This window comes from Gossypium arboreum, chromosome 13 (assembly GCF_025698485.1).
Source record: "Gossypium arboreum isolate Shixiya-1 chromosome 13, ASM2569848v2, whole genome shotgun sequence".
In the NCBI taxonomy this organism is placed as follows: Eukaryota; Viridiplantae; Streptophyta; class Magnoliopsida; order Malvales; family Malvaceae; genus Gossypium; species Gossypium arboreum.
Genome location: NC_069082.1, coordinates 90,594,688 through 90,613,561, shown reverse-complemented (window position 1 = coordinate 90,613,561; position 18,874 = coordinate 90,594,688). Strand labels below are relative to the sequence as shown.

At 37.2% G+C, this 18,874-nt stretch overlaps 1 protein-coding gene across 1 annotated transcript; it reads left to right on the top strand.

The window, feature by feature from the left end:
• The first annotated feature begins 14,660 nt into the window (after positions 1-14,660).
• On the top strand, positions 14,661-16,779 carry LOC108462014 (putative UDP-glucuronate:xylan alpha-glucuronosyltransferase 5). The gene is made up of 3 exons (XM_053024554.1): positions 14,661-14,675; positions 15,053-15,521; positions 16,547-16,779. Exons 1-3 carry the CDS (start codon positions 14,661-14,663, stop codon positions 16,549-16,551), a joined length of 489 nt encoding a protein of 162 aa, XP_052880514.1. The 3' UTR covers positions 16,552-16,779.
• Positions 16,780-18,874: the final 2,095 nt, after the last annotated feature.

Genomic DNA, 18,874 nt, shown 5'->3' with positions numbered 1-18,874 from the left:
TGCATTTCGTCCGAAGCTATTATGTAAACGCCGAGGATGGGCTGAATGATGATATAAGGATGTTCGTTGGCATTCTCGAAATACGAGAGATCGTAGTACTTGTTGAGCGAGCTTGTAAAGTCGAAGAGCTTAGAAAGGAGAAACAAAAAGCTGATATGGGAACTGGAGAATTCCGAAAGAGGCCCTCGGGAAAGTCTCTTCAACAGCAAGAAGAGATTTCGAGATGATGTGAACCGGTCTAGAGGCGCTTTGGGCTTTTCTAGGCGAGGACGCGATCGACCCCTGTGACCACACGAGTCACTTGATCGCCGATGGTGGAAATGATCGCCGAGAGAGGCGGAGTGTCAACATTGTGGCAAATGGCATTCGGGAGCTGTTGGTTTCGTGATCGCTCTGCTATAAGTGTGGATCGGCCGACCACTTTAGGAAGGATTGCCCGAGGATGCTTGAGCAGAATGTGAGTCGAGTGGAAACTCGGGTACCATGCTGCTCGAGGTAGGCCACCTAGAAATATGGGCAATGTCGTTGGCGGTCGAGAGGATCTAGAGATGCTACCATCGGATCGAGGCTCGTGCTCTGCGAGGACTTATGCCATCACGCGCACGCGAGGATCTTGCCTCTCCGGATGTCATTACGGTGCTTTCACTCTTTTCAATACTAATGTGATTGCTTTGATTGACCACGGTTCTACTCAATCTTATATATGTGAAACCTTAGCATCCGAAGAAGACTTTTCCTATTGAGTCTCTCGAGTTTGTAATTGGTGTCAAACCCTTGGGTCATTACGTGCTTGTCAACAAAGTGTGCAAGAAAAGTCCCCTAGTGTTCGAGGTTCTTGTTTTCCGCGAACTTGATGCTTTTGCCGTTCGATGAGTTCGACGTTATTCTTGGTGCGGATTGGTTGACCATGCACGATGCGGTTGTAAATTGAAAGAGCAAGACTATCGATTTGAGGAGCTCGAATAACAAGATAATACGGGTTGAGTCTACGGACTTAAAGGAGTTGCCACCGTAATATCGCGATGTTGGCCCGAAATATGTAAGAAAAGGGGCGAAGCGTACCTTGCGTGACGTGCTTTCGATGACAAGGAATCGAAAAGAAACCCGAATCGTGCTCGTGGTTTGTGAATACCGGATGTTTTCCCGAAGAATTGCGGGCTTACCACTGTTCGGGAAGTAGAATTTGGCATCGAATTGGTACCGGTACCATTCAATTTCGATAGCTCCGTATCGTATGGCATTAACGGAATTAAAGGAGTTGGAAGCTCGGTTGCAAGAATTGGTGGATAGAGGTTTTGCTCACCCGAGTTTTTCGCCTTGGGTGCGCCGGTGTTGTTCGTGAAAAGAAGGATGGAACCGGCGGTATGTGCATCGATTATCGTCGACAATAAAGCGACAATAAAGAACAAATATCCGTTGCCACGTATCGATGACTTGTTCGATCAACTAAAGGGGCCTCGGTGTTCTCGAAAATAGATTTGAGATCGGGCTATTATCAATTGCGAATCCGAGATTGGACGTACCCAAGAGCGCCTTGAGCGAGATATGGTCACTATGAGTTCCTAGTGATGCCGTTTGGGCTCACTAATGCCCTACGGTGTTTATGGATTTAATGAATAGAATTTTCAGACCATACTTGGATCGGTTCGTAGTTGTATTTATCGATGACATTTAGGTCAATTCGAGAGATGAAACCGAACACCGAGGCTAGTGTTGCAAATCTTACGAGATAAGCGTTATCATAAAGTTCGGTAAATGTGAATTTTGGTGAAAGAGGTTAGTTTTTTGGGGCATATGGTGTCGCGATCGGGTGTCGGTGGACCCGAACAAAATTTCGACCATAGTCAATTGGAAACCTCCAAGGAATGTTACCGAAGTTAGGAGCTTTTGGGGCTTGCGGATACTATCGACGATTTGTGAAAGGTTTTTCGATGATAGCTGCGTCGATGACGAAACTACTCCAAAAAGATGTTGAGTTCGAGTGGTGAAATTTGTCAAGAAAGTTTCGATCGACTAAAAACTTGTTTAACCGAGGCCCCAGTGCTAGTACTGTAGAGTCCGGTAAAGAGTTTGTCATATCTGATGGACGCATCCTTGCTTGGGTTAGGTTGTGTGTTGATGCAAGAAGGTCGAGTTGTGGCTTACGCGTCGAGACAACTAAAGCCGCATGAGAGAAACTATCCGACCCATGACCTTGAACTAGCGACCATAGTGTTCGCCTTGAAGATATGGCGGCATTACTTATTTGGAGAAAGGTGTCATATTTATTCGGACCACAAGAGTCTAAAATATTTGATGACTCGAAAGATTTAAACCTGCGACAACGACGTTGGCTTGAGTTGTTGAAAGACTATGAACTCGGCATTGATTATCACCGGGAAAGGCCAACGTGGTGGCGATGCTTTAAGTCGCAAGGCACCATGCGCTTTGAGAGCGATGGATGCTCATTTATCCGTTTCACCCGAGGAGGTGCTAGTAGTCGAATTAGAGGCCAAACCATTATTGATTCATCAAATACTTGAATCTCAAAAGGTCGACGTTGAATTGGTCGCTAAGCGAGCGAATGTGTTTCGGATGAAGAATCGAATTTCAGATTGACGACAATGACCGCTTGACGTTCAAGGGTCGATTATGTATTCCAAGGATTGAACTTGTTTCGATGATTTTGAGCGAGGCTCACGGTGAGTCGAATGTCAATCCACCCGGGTAGTACTAAAATGTACAATGACACAAACGCCAATTTTGGTGGCCGGTATGAAATAAGATATTTCGAATTTGTTTCAAGGTGTCGATATGTCAACAAGTGAAAGTTGAACATCAAAGTGCCATCGGGATTACTTGACCAATCATGATACGAATAGAAATGGGATCGAGTGACAATGGATTTTATATCCGGATTACCGATTGTCGGCAAGTAAGAAAGATGCGATTTGGGTCATTGTTGATAGATCGACCAAGTCGCTCATTTTATCCTGTCGCACGGATTTTTCGCTCGATAAATTGGCGAATTATCGTCTCCCAAATTATTCGATTGAATGGGGTGCCTATTTCTATCGTGTCGGATAGAGACCCAAGATTACGTCGCGATTTTGGAAAAAAATTACAAGAGGCTTTGGGTACCAAGTTGCATTTCAAGCACCGCCTTTCACCCCAAACCGATGGTCAATCCGAGCGGATAATTCGAGATACTTGAGGATATGTTAAGATGTTGCGTCCTCGAGTTTAGTGGTTTATGGGAGCGGTATTTGCCATTGATTGAATTCGCTTACAACAACGACTTTCAATCAAGTATTAAGATGGCACCTACGAGGCCTTATGCGGTCGTAAATGCCGTACACCATTGTTTTGGACCGAGCTCGGTGAAAGCAAGATTTTCGGGTGGATTTGATTAGGGATGCTGAGCGAGAAAGTGAAAGTAATCCGTGAAAGTCGAAGATAGCCTCCGATCGTCGAAGTCGTCACGCGGACTGAAGCGTAAGGATATCGAGTATCGGTGGGTGATAAAGTGTTTCTCAAGGTATCGCCTTGGAAAAAGATACTCGATTCGGTACCGTAAGGGCAAGTTGAGCCCGAGGTTCGTTGGGCCATATGAGATATCCGGCGAGTCGATCCGGTGGCATATCGTTTGATTTTGCCCCCGAACTCGAAAAGGTTCACGATGTCTTTCACGTTTCGATGCTTCGACGCTATAGATCCGATCCATCGCACGTGATTAGTCCATCAGAAATTGAAATTCAAGCTAATATGAGTTATGAGGAAGAACCGATTCGTATCCTATCACGAGAAGTGAAAGAGTTGTGAAACAAGTGGGTTCCGCTAGTAAAAGTGTTATGGCTCAAGCACGGGATAGAAGAAGCTACTTGGGAGACCGAGAACTCTATGAAAGAGCGATATCCAAACCTATTTACGGTAAGATTTTCGGGACGAAAATTTCTTAAGTGGGGAGAGTTGTGATGACCCAAAATTGACCCTAGTCGGAAGGTGGTCTCGGGACCACAAAACCGAGGCATAAAAATAATTAAAATTTATTTTGATGCCTATAATATGTGTGCTCATGTATGACATTTTATGATGATTGATTTAGTGTTATAAGGGTGAATTCCACAAGAAAGGACTTAGTAATGAACTTTGAAAGTATGATAGGGAAATGTGTGATGACTAATTAAAGCATGCATGCAAAATAATGGACTTGCATGTCAAATTCCCCCTTTTATAGGTGGTGGCCGGCCATGACAAGGGAGGATGGGCTAAACATGTCATGAAACATGTTTTGTTGGTGCATTAGGGTGAAATAATAAACAAAGGTGTATGGGTGATAAAAAAATGAAAAAAAAAATGTGTGTGAGTGTGGTAATTCCCCCCATTGCCGTGAGTTGTAGAGAAGGAAAGAAAAAAATTTTGTTCATCCTTTCTTTGAGCCAAAACTAAGGAAGAAGGAGGATTTTTGCTTCATGCTTGGTTTGGAAGAGATCTAGAAGGAGATTTGGCTAAGTTTGCATCAAGATTAAGGTATGTATGAGGTTGTGTTAGGAGTTTCATGCATGCTTTGGTTGCCAACTTGATGTGCATGTTAGCCATGGCTCAAATCTTTGTTAAGCCATGGAAATGGTATTTGGCCAAAGTTGTTATGGTGATAAAGCCATTGCATGCTAAGTGTGAAGCTTGATGATGATGCATGCAATGATGGATTGTCTACTCTTGAGTAAGATTTTGAGTTTTCTCTTTGTTTTATCATGATTGAAATTGAAAAGGAGCATGATTGTCATATTAACCATGATGCATTCTTGAGCATGATTCATGCTTCTTGCATGTTAGTTAAAATTTGTGTTTTGGATGGCTATGGACACCTTGAAAATTCGGCCATGCTCATATATGCATATATATGATTGCACATTATGTTTGGTTATGAACTAAGTGATGAATATATTGGTTTAAAGAAGAAAATGTGGAAGAATGCTTGTGAAATTGCAAGCACAATTGACCTAGCACACATATAAGTGCTTGATGCTATATTATAAGTTTTGAGCCACAATGTGCAAAGCATTAATTAGTAAATTGCATGCTGTTTTTGTGAGGTATTAAGTGCAAAATTGACCTCAACATGTACATGAATATTCGGCCTTGGGTAGCCTATTGAAGGCCTTAGCTTTTCCTTGATGCTCGAATAAATTGTATTGAATTGCTTGATGTAGTATAAAATGTGCATGACCATTGTGTATTCAAGCTAAAGGGTGGCCATATGACCATTTAAATTCCTTGTCATATTCGCCATAAGCTAGCACAATGAGGTTTTGATAAATTGAATTTGTTTGAATTAGCTCAAGAGCTAAGAGGGCCACAATTGGACAAGGGGAAGGAAAAAGTAATCGAATAGCCGTAAAAGCCGTTCGACAACATCCGAGGTAAGTCCTCAAGAAGTGACCTTACTTGAATTATGTGAGATGAAATATGGATGTGTATGATTATTGATTATGTGTGTATGAGTATTTGAATTCCACCGGGCTAAGTCCCAAGGCGAATATGCTAATGATTATAATTGTGTTTGAGCCTTAGTAACGAAAATGAAATATGTATGTCCAATGATTATTGATGTATGTGTGCATGAGAAATTGAATGATATCCGGGCTAAGCCCAAGACAATTATGCTGGAAATTATAACCGGGTTAAGACCGAAGGCAATTGTGCTAGTGGCTACATCCGGGCTAAGACCGAAGGCATTCGTGCGAGTCATTCTATCCGGGCTAAGACCAAGGCATTTGTGCAAATCGTGATATCCGGGTTAAGTCCGTGAGGCCTTGGTGCGGGTTACCATAACCGGGCTATGTCCCAAGGCGATTGATCGAGTAGCGACATCCGGTTAAACTCGAAGGTATGTGATTTGAAAATTATAAGCTTGCTGGAAAATTTCAGCTAATGCACTTGTGAAATTTCCCAATGACAAGGTAAGTGCGGTGTGTGCTTTGCGCTAGGAGTAGAGCGTGTGAATATCCGCTCCTATGATGGAACGAGTTATCGGCCTTAATGAAGCCGTTATTTGTGTATGAACATAAGAGTTGGGATGGTGAAGTAAGTATGATTATGTGAATGTGCATTAATGAAATGATGCATTTAACTATGTGAATGTATTGCTGTAATTAGAGTTGATTATATTCCTTGAGACTTACTAAGCATAAAAATGCTTACTCATTGCTTTGGCTCTCAGTTTTCTAGATTTCGCTCGATAGCAATCGGATTCGGGATCGTTGAAGTCGAAGTCATCCACACTATCAAGCCTCCATTTTGGTATAAATTTTTGGTTGAACTTGAGATGGCATGTATAGGACTACCTCTTGTTTGTTAAATATGTTGTAATGTAAGTATGTACGGCCATGCGAAAATGGCTCGAAAAGGAAGCATGAACTTAGACTAATTGTGGTTTGTATGTATATATTTGGTGTCATGATGTGGCTATGGATTGGAAATGGGAATGTTGGTCATATGATCAGCCATTGGCATGGTTAAAATGATCATATATGAACCTATGTATGGCAAGACTAGTTGGTTCATGGAGACTACCAAATAGGTAAGACCTACCTTAAAACAGATGCTGCCAGCTGCAGTGGCGTGAATGTGAAAAATCACCAAAATTCATAGGAATGGAATTAAATAGTGAATAAGCTATGTAAATGAACCTTGATGAGTCTATTTTCTTATGGAAGAAACGAAATGGTCATAGGAGTTACAGGTTAAGAGATATTAAAGCTATTGTGAGACAGGGCCAGAATGGTTTCTGGGTTCCCTGTCGCAACTTTAAAATTTACTATAAATTATCCAGAAAGAATTAGGCGACATACCTTATATGTACAGATTCCATTTTTAGTCTAGTTTCATTTGAAACAAACGGCACCAACATTAAAGCCCTGTACAGAGAGATATTCAAGTTATACCGCGCGAAGGTCAGAGCAGTCGATCCCTGTAACATGGGTGACTTTAACTAATAAACTGTACCAATTGGCCCGACCAAAATTCTAGAAATAAATCCATGGATGGATATATGAGTCTAAATTCAGGGAAAATTTACGAAACCAGTTTCCGAGTTTTGAAACTCGAGATATGATTTTTAAGGCGACAGTGACGCAGTTTTTCCAGCCTGACTGGAAATGTCCAATGGATGGGCAAAACAAGTGAACTTGGCTTGCTAACCCCTCGTGTCCGACACCGGCGATGGTCTCGGGTTCGGGGTGTTACATAATTTTTCCCTGAAACTAGACTCATATGTCCATCTACATATTTTTTTCTTAGAATTTTTGGTCGGGCCAATTAGTATAGTTTATTAGTTAAAGTCTCCCCTATTCCAGGGTTTGACTACACTGACCTTCATGCATTACGAATGGGATATCTCCATGTACAGGGCTTAAATACTGATTCCGTTTGGTTCTATAGAAACTAGACTCAAAGAGGAATCTATACATATATGGCATGACTCCTAATTATCTCTGGTTAATTTACAATGAATTTCCAAAGTCGGAACAGGGATTCCAGAAACCGTTCTAGCCCTGTTTCACAAAAACCTAAATATCTCTTAACATACAACTCATATGACCCTTTCGTTTCTTCCATATGAAAGTAGATTCATCAAGGCTCATTTAAATAATTTATTCACTATTTAATTCCATCTCTACTATTTTTAGTGATTTTTCACATCCACATCACTGCTGCTGCCAGCATCTATTTTTAGGGTAAACTTTATCTAACACATAGTTTCTATGACTCAACTAACCCTCTTGCATATATAGTCCAAAATATAATCAAGATGAACCATTCTAATGGCTGATCGTTGCCAAACATTTCCATGCCTCTTAATGAGCATATACATATCGAATGATTATAACATTATGCTCAAAACATTTATAAGCCATTTTCGCATGGCTATCCAAAATTATACAAATCCAAAGGGTCCATGACCCACAACAAAAGGGTAGTCCTATACATTGACCAAAATATCCTCTCGCTACTAGTCTATTCCATACATGCCATAAGATATTCCAAAACGTAGCAGTACCAAGCGGTGGGTAGTGATAGTGTGACTAGTTCTTGACGATCCCCGAGCACAGTAGCTTCCAATGAGATCTATAAACAGAGGAAACAAAGTAAGCAGAGTAAGCATTACAATGCTTAGTAAGTTTTAAGCAGTGTCAACAGATAACAACCAAATCATAACATAGTTGTTCGTATTTTTATTTCACTCTTCCTTGGGCATACTATCCCCTTTCCGAATATGCACATCTCATCATATACAATAGGCAGATAAACTCTCACATAAAAGTGAGCTCATGTGACATAGATATATCGTATGATTTCACATAACCTCTCACACTAAACCGATGTCACATAATCATAGGAATAGTCCCATAGATTGCTCTCGTGTGCATCATATATAAACTTGGAGTACATACTGTTTAACCTTTCGCATTGCGTATATTTATAAGCAATTCTTATTACGAAGTCTTACCTGACATAATCTCCACACGTAGTCATCGGGTCTTACCGGACATAATCTCCACACGTAGTCATCGGGTCTTACCGGACATAATCTCCACACGTAGTCATCGGGTCTCACCCGAACATATTTCAAGTTTCATGTACATTTAATCACATGTTACAACATTCACATTAGCCATTCGGCTTTACCACACATACATATCACACATATATTTCACATTAGCCATTCGGCTTTTCCACATATACATATCACACATATATTTCACATTAGCCCTTCGGCTTTACCACATATACATATCACACATATATTTCACATTCATCACATCGGCCATTAGGCCTTATCACATATATATACACCTTCACATTCATCACATCGGCCATTAGGCCTTATCACATATATACTCTTTCACATTCATCACATTGGCCATTAGGCCTTATCACATATATACTCTTTCACATTCATCACATTGGCCATTAGGCCTTATCACATGTATATACACTTTCACGTTCATCACATTGGCCATTAGGCCTTATCACATATATATACACTTTCACATTCATCACATTGGCCATTAGGCCATATCACATATATACATCTCATACATATTTCATATTTTTCTTGTACATCAATTTCAGCAATAGCTCATAAGCAACTCAAATAATTTCATCAAAGTTTACAACAAAATCACCTATTCACTACAAGCAGTTTTCTTTTCCTGAGCAACAGTCACTAAATTGTTTATAACTGGAGCTACAAAACTCAAAATCAATTGCCGTTAATTTTACCCGAATTTAGACTCATGTATCTTTCATCCATAAAATTTTCAGAATTTTAGGTTCGGCCAATCAATACCATATTTTTCTTAAAGTTTCCCCTGTTTCACTATTTGACCAATCTGACCACTCTTCACTACGAATCAAATTTTTCATTGTACAAAATTCATAATGTGTTTTATTTGATTCCATTTGAAACTAGACTCATTAAGGAGTCTAAGCATATAAATATTATCTCATAACCATTTTTGTACAAATTATAATAATTTTCCAAAAACAGAACAGGGGATTTCGGAGTCATTCCGACACTGTCCCGTACAACTTTAAATATCTCTTTATAGGAAATTCCTTTGCTTCCACGGTCTCTTTTATAAGAAACTAGACCAACTAAGCTTTGATTACATGTTTTATTCAGCCTATAATTCCACACCAACAATTTATAGTGATTTTCTAAAATCACATTACTGCTGCTGTCCAAGCAATTTATTACAATTTGCTCTTAACTTTCCAAGTCCAAACACTTATGAACTTACCATTTGGGCTTAAGACATATCATGGCCACATCATATCTTATCAAATCAACTCATTATGTCCTATTATGATTGAATTTACTCAACGATTAATCGCTTAAAACTTACCTCGGATGTGGTCGAACGATTTTGGCTATTCGAACACTTCTTCCTTCCTTATCCAACTTGATCCTCTAGGCTCTTGAGCTTAATTAAACAAACAAATTGACTTAATCATTTGAGAATCGAAAAGAGGAATACAAGGCACTTAGCCCATATTTATACATTAGACATTAAAGTCACACACATGTGAAATCATGCATCAACTCAACATATTAACTCACATCCCTTTTAGTCGATTTTCCTAACCAAGATAAAGGCATCAATATGCTTGCCTCTAACCGAAAGCATGCAACACTAATCTTCTCATGTGGCCGAGTATGCATGTATATGTTGAGGCCAATTATGCTCAATACTTCCTACAAGTATGGTTACTCGTATTGATTATATCTCGTTTCATTTCAAATTCAAAACTCGGCTAATACGTATTTATACACTAGAAAGCAAATACTAACATTTTGCATTTCATCTTACTACCATGGCCGAATGCTCCTTCCACACCATTTACCTTCACAAAGCATAAATTTCATCATCCAAATTACAAGCTTACAACCTCATGAAGTTTAACCTCATAGTATCTATCAAACTCTCACTCATTAGCTTCTATCATAATCTCCAACAACACCAAATAAACATATACTTCATGGGTCTATGGTAGAACCAAGAAAGGAACTCATAGATATTAAGATGTAAGCAACTACCATTATTTTGGTCATGATTAAACAAAGAACTCAATGTCTTACTCAAAAATACTAAAAAGAAAGTCCAAGAGCCATCAATCCACCATCACATATATCATTAGCAAGCTTCATATTTAACATGCAATGGCATTAACACAAAATCCACCTTGGCCAAATACCATCCCCATGATATAACAAAGGTTTGAACCATGGGCTAACAAGAGCATCAAGCTATCCACTAGAAACATGCATGAATCTCATGGCACAACCTCAAACATACCTTAATCTTGATGCAAGTATAGCCAAACCTCTTCCTAATCCTCTTCCAAACCAAGCATGAAGCAAAATTCCTCCCTTCCCCTCTAGTATTTTCGGTCAAGAGAGAATGAAAAATGGATGAACAATTTTTTTTCTTTTCTCTTCCTCAATGCACGGAAAAAGGGGGAGGGGGTTCACTCACACACATTTTTTTTTCTTTCTTTATTACCCATACTTATTTGTTTATTGTTTCTCCCTAATGCACCAACAAAACATGTTTCATGACATGTTTAGCCCATACTCCCTTGTCATGGCCGGCCACCTCCTATAAAAAGAGGGATATTTGACATGCAAGGCCATTGTTTTGCATGCATGCTTTAATTAGTCATCACACATTTCCCCATCATACTTTCAAAGTTTTCTACTAGGTCCTTTCTAGTGAAATTCACATTTATAACTCTAAATCAAACATCAAAAATGTCACACACGAATTAACACATATCATAAGCATCAAAATGAGCATTAAATTATTTTTATGCCTCGGTTTTGTGGTCCCGAAACCACATTCCGACTAGGGTCAATTTTGGTCTGTCACAACTCTCCCCCACTTAAGAAATTTTCGTCCCCGAAAATCTTACCGACGTTGTGGAGTGGTTTGATTAGATAAATAGAAATAAACAACTTCCCGGATGGACTTACTTTACAATGCCTTTTATCAAGCGTTTTCGATCTTGTGAACTAGACTCACCAGAAGGATAGCTTGCCAAATTGCAACAAACTTCCACGGTTCAAGACTATAGAGCACGCTTTGAGGCTATTACCAACCATACTATGTTTTTGCCTCCATTATTTCTGGTCCAATGTTTCATTTCGGGCCTTCGATCTGATATCAAGACGGTTGTATTGGTCCATTGGCCCATAGAGTTAGAAGATACCATTGGGCTGGCCCATCTTTATGAACAACAACTTGTCCTAGAAAAGGGCTTCGTTCGACCTTCCTTGGGCATGGGCAAGCCACTTCTTTCCACACCTAAACCACACCCGCTGACTCAAGCATCTTCTTCATTGTCTTCGTCGACCCAAAACCTCGTTACACTTTAGAGAGGTGCTAATGTTCCCTTTCACCGGCTTTCACCATCGGAAGCGGCTCAACGCCGGGTACAAGGCATTTGTTATCATTGCAACGAGAAATACACTTGTGATAACAAGTGCAAATCAAAACTTCAATTGCTTTTGTTTGATGAAGATAAACAATATTCTCCAGTCCTTGAATCTTCTCCTGATTCTACTGTTTCCGAAAATCTTTAACTCCAAGAAGCATTGACTGAATCGACGATTTCATATAATGCTTTCGCGGGTGGTTGCTTTATATCAATGCTTCAATTCATTGACCAAGTGCATGGCAAGGCTGTTCAGATCCTTTTGGATGGGGAAAGCGCTCATAATTTTGTGCAAACCCGAGTGGCAACTTATCTCTGACTTTTGATTGAAACAACTGCTCAATTTTCTGTATTGGTTGGAAATGGCGATCATCTGATTTGTTCTAGCATCAATCAAAAGGTGCCACTCATCGTTCAAGGCCAAGAAATTTCTGTGGATTTTTATGTTTTGCCGTTACAAGGGTGTGATATAGTCTTAGGCATTGAGTGGTTAGCTACTTTAGGACCACTAATTACAAATTATGCAACTTCGATTTTCCAGTTTTCGTATAAAGGTCACAAAGTGTGTTGGTAAGGAGATCGATTCCCTGTGGCTCAATCTACCCAGTACAATGCCTTGCGCCGATTGTCTTCAACACAGGCCATTGCTGAATTTTATCGGTTAGAAGTGATACCCACCTCCAACGGGTCAGTTTCTTCCTATCCAACCGATATTTCTTCTATTCTAGAAGACTTCTCGGATATTTTCACTAAACTCCAAGGTCTGCCACCATCTCGGAACCGTGACCACGCAATTCACTTACTACCCAACACAAGTCCGGTTCAGGTACGTCCCTATAGATATTCTCACTTTAAAAAAAAAAGAAAGATAGAAAAATTGGTTATAGAAATGTTCAATGATAGGATTATCAGACCTAGCACCAATCCGTTTTCATCTTCAGTTATTTTAATTCACAAAAAAGACAGTACTTGGCGTTTTTGTGTGGACTACCATGCTCTCAACACTGTTATGATTCGTGACCGTTTTCCTATTCCATCAATATATGAATTATTTGACGAATTGCATATAGCTCGATATTTTTCCAACTTGGAACTCTTAGCCGAATACCATCAAATCTGAATTCGTGCTGGTGATGAATTTAAAATGGCTTTTTGAACTCACGACAGGCATTACGAATTTTTGGTAATGTCGTTTGGTCTTACAAACGCACCCTCTACCTTTCAAGCACTGATGAATGAGGTTTTCCGACCATTTCTTCGACAATTTGTTCTTGCCTTCTTCGACGACATATTGATATACAGTGCAATTTGGGCCCTGCATCTGGACCATCTTTGACAGGTTTTGCAGCTCTTGCGTTCTCACCAATTGGTAGTAAACAGTCCAAATGCTTATTTGGACAAAACACTGTGGCTACTTGGGCCATATTATTTCAGCCTAGGGTGTTGTGGTCGACCCAGAAAAAATTAAGGTAATTGTCAGCTGGCCCACTCCCACAATAGTTAAATACGTGCGCGCTTTCTTGGGTCTGGCTGGATATTACCGGCGTTTTATCCAACATTATGCAACCATAGCGGGCCTATTGACAGATCTAGTTAAAAAGGATGCTTTTGTTTGGACATCTGCAGCAGGCTTGGCTTTCTCCAAATTGCAAAAATTGTTGGCCTCAGCCCCCGTACTCCAGCTTCCATATTTTTCTAAGCCCTTCACTTTGGAAACGGATGCGTCGGGTATAGGCATTGGCGCTGTTCTATCTCAAGATGACCACCCCATCGCGTTTTTTAGTCAAAAACCTTATCACATTAAAGACAGTGTCAACAACCTTTCAAAGGAGTTGCCATTTTTACTACTTCAGCTGCTATTTCTGGAACTCCATTGCCAACTATACACCGGATCATTGTGCTCCATTGTGAAAAACCATGTTTTTTTTTTTTTATATATATATATATATATTTTAAATTATTTATGTATTTATATATTTTTAAAGTTTAGAATTAAGAGAAAATTAATAATATTATTTTTATAATATATAAAAAATAAAAAGAAATGTTTATTTTATATGATGATTAAAACTACTTTATTGGATTAATATATTTTATATAATGATTTGGTTTTGATTATTGTTACTTGTTTAAAAAAATTATTGTATTGATAATTTTTCAAAAATATAAATGATGTAATTACAATTTAGTACTATCAAACATGATATGTGGAATTATGATGTAACTATACTCTATTAATTAAAATTACAATTTTTTTTATAATTACAAGATAATATAATTACTACCCTAATAATTTATATTTTAATTCAATTAGTTTGTGTTGTACAAACAAATGAAATAATAAATGTGTATAATAAGAGGTGTTAAAAGAGAGTTTTATTATGTAGTGTAGACATGTTAAATCAAATAAAAATGATGGGAAGTAGAAAATATATATAAATAATAGTAAAATTTAAATTCTCCATTTTGAGAATGGGAGAAGAATGTGGCTTTAACTACAGCTGATAAAAATAAAATCGTAAATAAATTTAAATGCAATTACAATGAAATGATGAATAAAAACGTGGAAACATAAAACTAAATTCGTAAAATCCCCAAAATCTAAACGGACAAAAATGGCATGAATGTATTTGGCAACAAATTTATAAACCATAAAAATATTTCCAAAGTAAGTAAAAATGAGAAAGCAGCAGGTAAGGTTTTAAATAAAAATGAACAGCCACGTAAATACAACCATGCACGTGTTATATTTCCCTTCAAACTCTCTTCTTCGGTTCTTCCCATTCAACGTTCTAAGAAATTGAATCAATACTCCAAAAATGGCTTCCAAATCCTTCCATTGCAACCAAAAATCCTTCACTCTCTCAATAACACTTCTCTCTTTATCCTTGATCATTTTCGTTTTATTTTCCAGATCAAATTACAACATCATCGATGCTTTTAAACCCAATCCGCCTCCCTCCAACCAACGCTTCAGAAACCTCGATCTTCTTCAAGAAGAGATTAATAGTAAGAAGGAGATTAAAATCGGTTTAGTTAATATCAATTCAATGAAGAAATCCAATATCAGCTACCGGTTCAGGTTGTTAGCACCGCCCACGTTCGCTTCGATCGTGTTTCCAAGAAGAGAAAATGGGAGGATTTTTTCCCCTTCCGGATCGATGAAAACCAGCAGAATTGTCCGGAGATTCCGATGCCAGCCCTGGAGAAGTACCAGGATCTGGACGTGGTGGTGGCGAAGCTGCCTTGCAAAGGGTGGAGCGGGAAAAGCGGGATGAGGGATGTGTTTATGCTTCAAGTGAATTTGGTGGTGGCGAATATATTGGTAGAGAGTGGGTGGGTGACGCCGGAGGTAAAACGGGCGGTGTACGCAGTCTTTGTGGGGAGCTGTGGGCCGATGCAGGAGATATTCAGATGCGAAGATCTGTTGAGGAAAGTGGAGGATCATAGGGTGTATAAGCCTGAGCTAAGGAGGCTTAAACAAACCATGCTTATGCCTCCAGCCTCCTGCCAACTTGCACAGCCATACGGTGAAACTGGTATTTTACTGTTTTTTTCTTTTCCCTTTTTCAACTTTTGAAATTTTCCAATATTTTCAATTCAGTCCGGTCTGATTTTCACATACACTTCTTGAGAGGGCCTGAAACAAAATAATGTTTAAATTTTGAATATTTTAATTCAATGATTTGGAGGGAGGCTTACAAGTTTTACAAAAATAAACACACAAACTCTTTTCTTTTTTTTTTTTTTTTTGGAAGGTATTCATGACATTACTGGTAAGTAGATTTTTTTTAATAATCTAATTATAGAAATTACTTATAGTGCCTCCTTAATTCATAAATAAAAAAATAATGTGTTTCAGCGCACTCGAACTTACATCTACTTACATTAACAATAATGCTTATACCAATCAAAACTATAAATTTCAAATTACTGTTTTTTATTGAAAATTTTGAATTTTTGTTTAAGAGTGGCAATTCTAGAAGGAAATGATAATAACTATTTTTTAAAGAAAGTGTAGTGCATTTTTTAATTCAGTAAAATTAATGCATTAAATATATTTTTTAATAAAATGATAATTAATTTATTTAAGCATTTGGTAAATAAACTCATAAATTAATGGGTTTAAGTTTCCTTCCTTGTAAATTAATTAATGTATCCAACACACAAATATATATATTTGCATAAATTTGATCATTCAACAAATTCCAACATTAATTTTTTCAGTTCAAAATATTAGTAATTGTAATTAGATTTTCTAGATAAATAATCATCCTGGAAAAATTTAAGTTTCGGAATTTCGGAGTTCAAAAATTTATTAAAAATAATAATGTAAAAATAAATAATATAAAAATATATTTGTAAAAATTTATAAATAATTATTAGCAATAAAAATTATATATATTTTAATCAAAAAATGACATTTTGAAGTTTAAGGTTTTTTTATGGAAAAAAAAGTTTAAGTGGCAAAATTTGAATCACTCAATAGATTTCGAGTAAATTTACTTTGATTGGAGTTTTTTTTTTTTGGAAAGTGGATGAATTTTTTTTTACTTTGATGCAGGCTAGAGGTGTGTATGGTCCCGGCCACCTGGCCCAGCCCGAAGGCCCTCCTAAAAAATGAGAGAGTTTGGGTAAAAATATAGGCTCAAAATATGGGTTGGGGCAAAAAAACAAGGCCCATTTAGAAAACTGGTTGGGCCTCGAGTAAAACTTTTTTAGCCCAGGCCCAACCCTAATTATATACTAAATATATATATTTTTTATATATAACATCATCCACATGCTTGAAAATAAGGGTATACGCCCATGTCCAAGGCCGTGTTCTTCACACAACCATCCACATGCTTCACTTTCCATAATTAATCATCACACACTCATTCAACCAAGTCATGCAAGCTTGCACATCCACAAAATACAACATCATAAACATATAACTTAACTAATATTAGCCATCCTCAATGCCTTTATATAAAATGAACTGTCAAATATTATAGGCCAACATTTTAGGCCAACTCATAATAAAATATACACATAATCAAGTCCCTATTGTGACAGCCCTAATTTGACCCTAGTCGGAAAGTGGTTTCGGAACCACAAAACCGAGTCATTAAATAATTAACCGTTATATTTTATGCTTATTATATGTGTAAATGCATGTGTGAAAGTTTCGTGCTTTGATTTTGTCAAATGTATGTGAAATTTAGTAAATGGGATTTATGTGGGACACTTTTGAAATGTGACAGGTTAAATTAAAATGGTCTACTAATGCATGTTATAAAAAAAGTGGACTTGCATGTCAAATTATCCATTTTTTTTTATAGTGGCCGGCCATGTTGTTGATTAATATATTATATGTATTTTCCATTAACATTATTTTCAACTAAATGAATTAAAGAATGAATAAAAGAATAAAGGGCAATAAAATAATGGGTTAGTGGGAGGAGAAACCAAAATTGGTTCATCTTTGTTCCTCCATTGCCGTAGCTAGAAGAGAAGAAGAAAATTCTTGTTAAAATTTCGGCTAAGGAGATTGCTAGAATAAGGTATGTACAATGCCACTCTTGGAAATTTATGCATAATTTGGATGGTTAGTTTGAATTCTACCTATTTCATGGTTTGAATTTTTGTTATTTGGGAGGATTGAAATTCGGCCAAGGAGTTTGAAATTCTTAGTAGATGTTTTGGTGTCATTAGTATGTTTAAAGTGTTTTGAAAGAAATTACTTGTGTATTTTAGGATAGTTTCTTAGTTCCTCCATAACCCATGTGCAAATTTTCATTTTGGTAGCTATGAGAGCAATCGGTCATGAGATGATTTTTCATTTAGAAATGATACTTTGATGTTTTGTTTTGAATTAATAAAAAGTACTCCATTCGGTTGAAATTATAAAAGTATGTTAAGTTTAAAAAAAAAATTTGTGAATCTAATTTGAAATGGCCGAATAGATTATATAAAGTGATTTGAGATTTTGGATGCCTTGTTTTGTGACATTCGGCTATGATAAAAAAAATGATTGTATCGGGGATTTTAGAGATGTGAATTGGTAGGTGATATGTATTTAAAATGTTTATTAAGGTGTTGGCTATATGGTTAAAAATGTGCACATGAAAGTATAATAGGTCAAATGAATTTTATTTTTCTATATGTATGATTTAGTTGATGGTGTGATATATTAGCATACTTGGATATTGATGTTTGTGTGTCTCGTGTTAATATGATAATCGGCCATAAGCTTGATTAAATGGTTTGGTCATTGTTTGGCATAGGTGAAACCTATATGAATTTGTTACATTCGATCATAAAATGGAATTAAATATGAAGGCTAAGTTTGAGTAGTTAAGGCCGAATGGGTTATAGATTAAACATAAACGGATTTTATGCATATGAGTATGTATGTATTTGTGTGTACGGCATTGATGATAAATGGAAATTGGTAATGTGGTAAATGTTTAATAAGTTGACATTCAGAGTTAGCTATATGTCTTGGAGCCATAGTGTAATTTGAAATAATAAAAGTATATGATATTAAAGCATGCATTATATATATGCATGTGTATACGCGGTTGTGCATAAATATGAGTAAATGATTAAATTGTGATAGTCATATATAAGTATATATATATGCCTTATGTATGTACCTTGTGCTTATAGAGACATTCGGGAATATGGTTAAATTCATGTATAAGGAAGCATGATAAGTTATGTGAATCTTTGCTTGGTATGCGAATTAGATATAGATTATATAAGCATGAAATCGAGTCATGGCATATTTTATAAAATATAATACATATTGAAGTTATATATGATTGTCAAATGTGATTATTAAGAAATAAAGTTGAGTAAGTTATTAAACAAATCTATTTGTTTTAATTAAGCTCAAGAGCAAAGA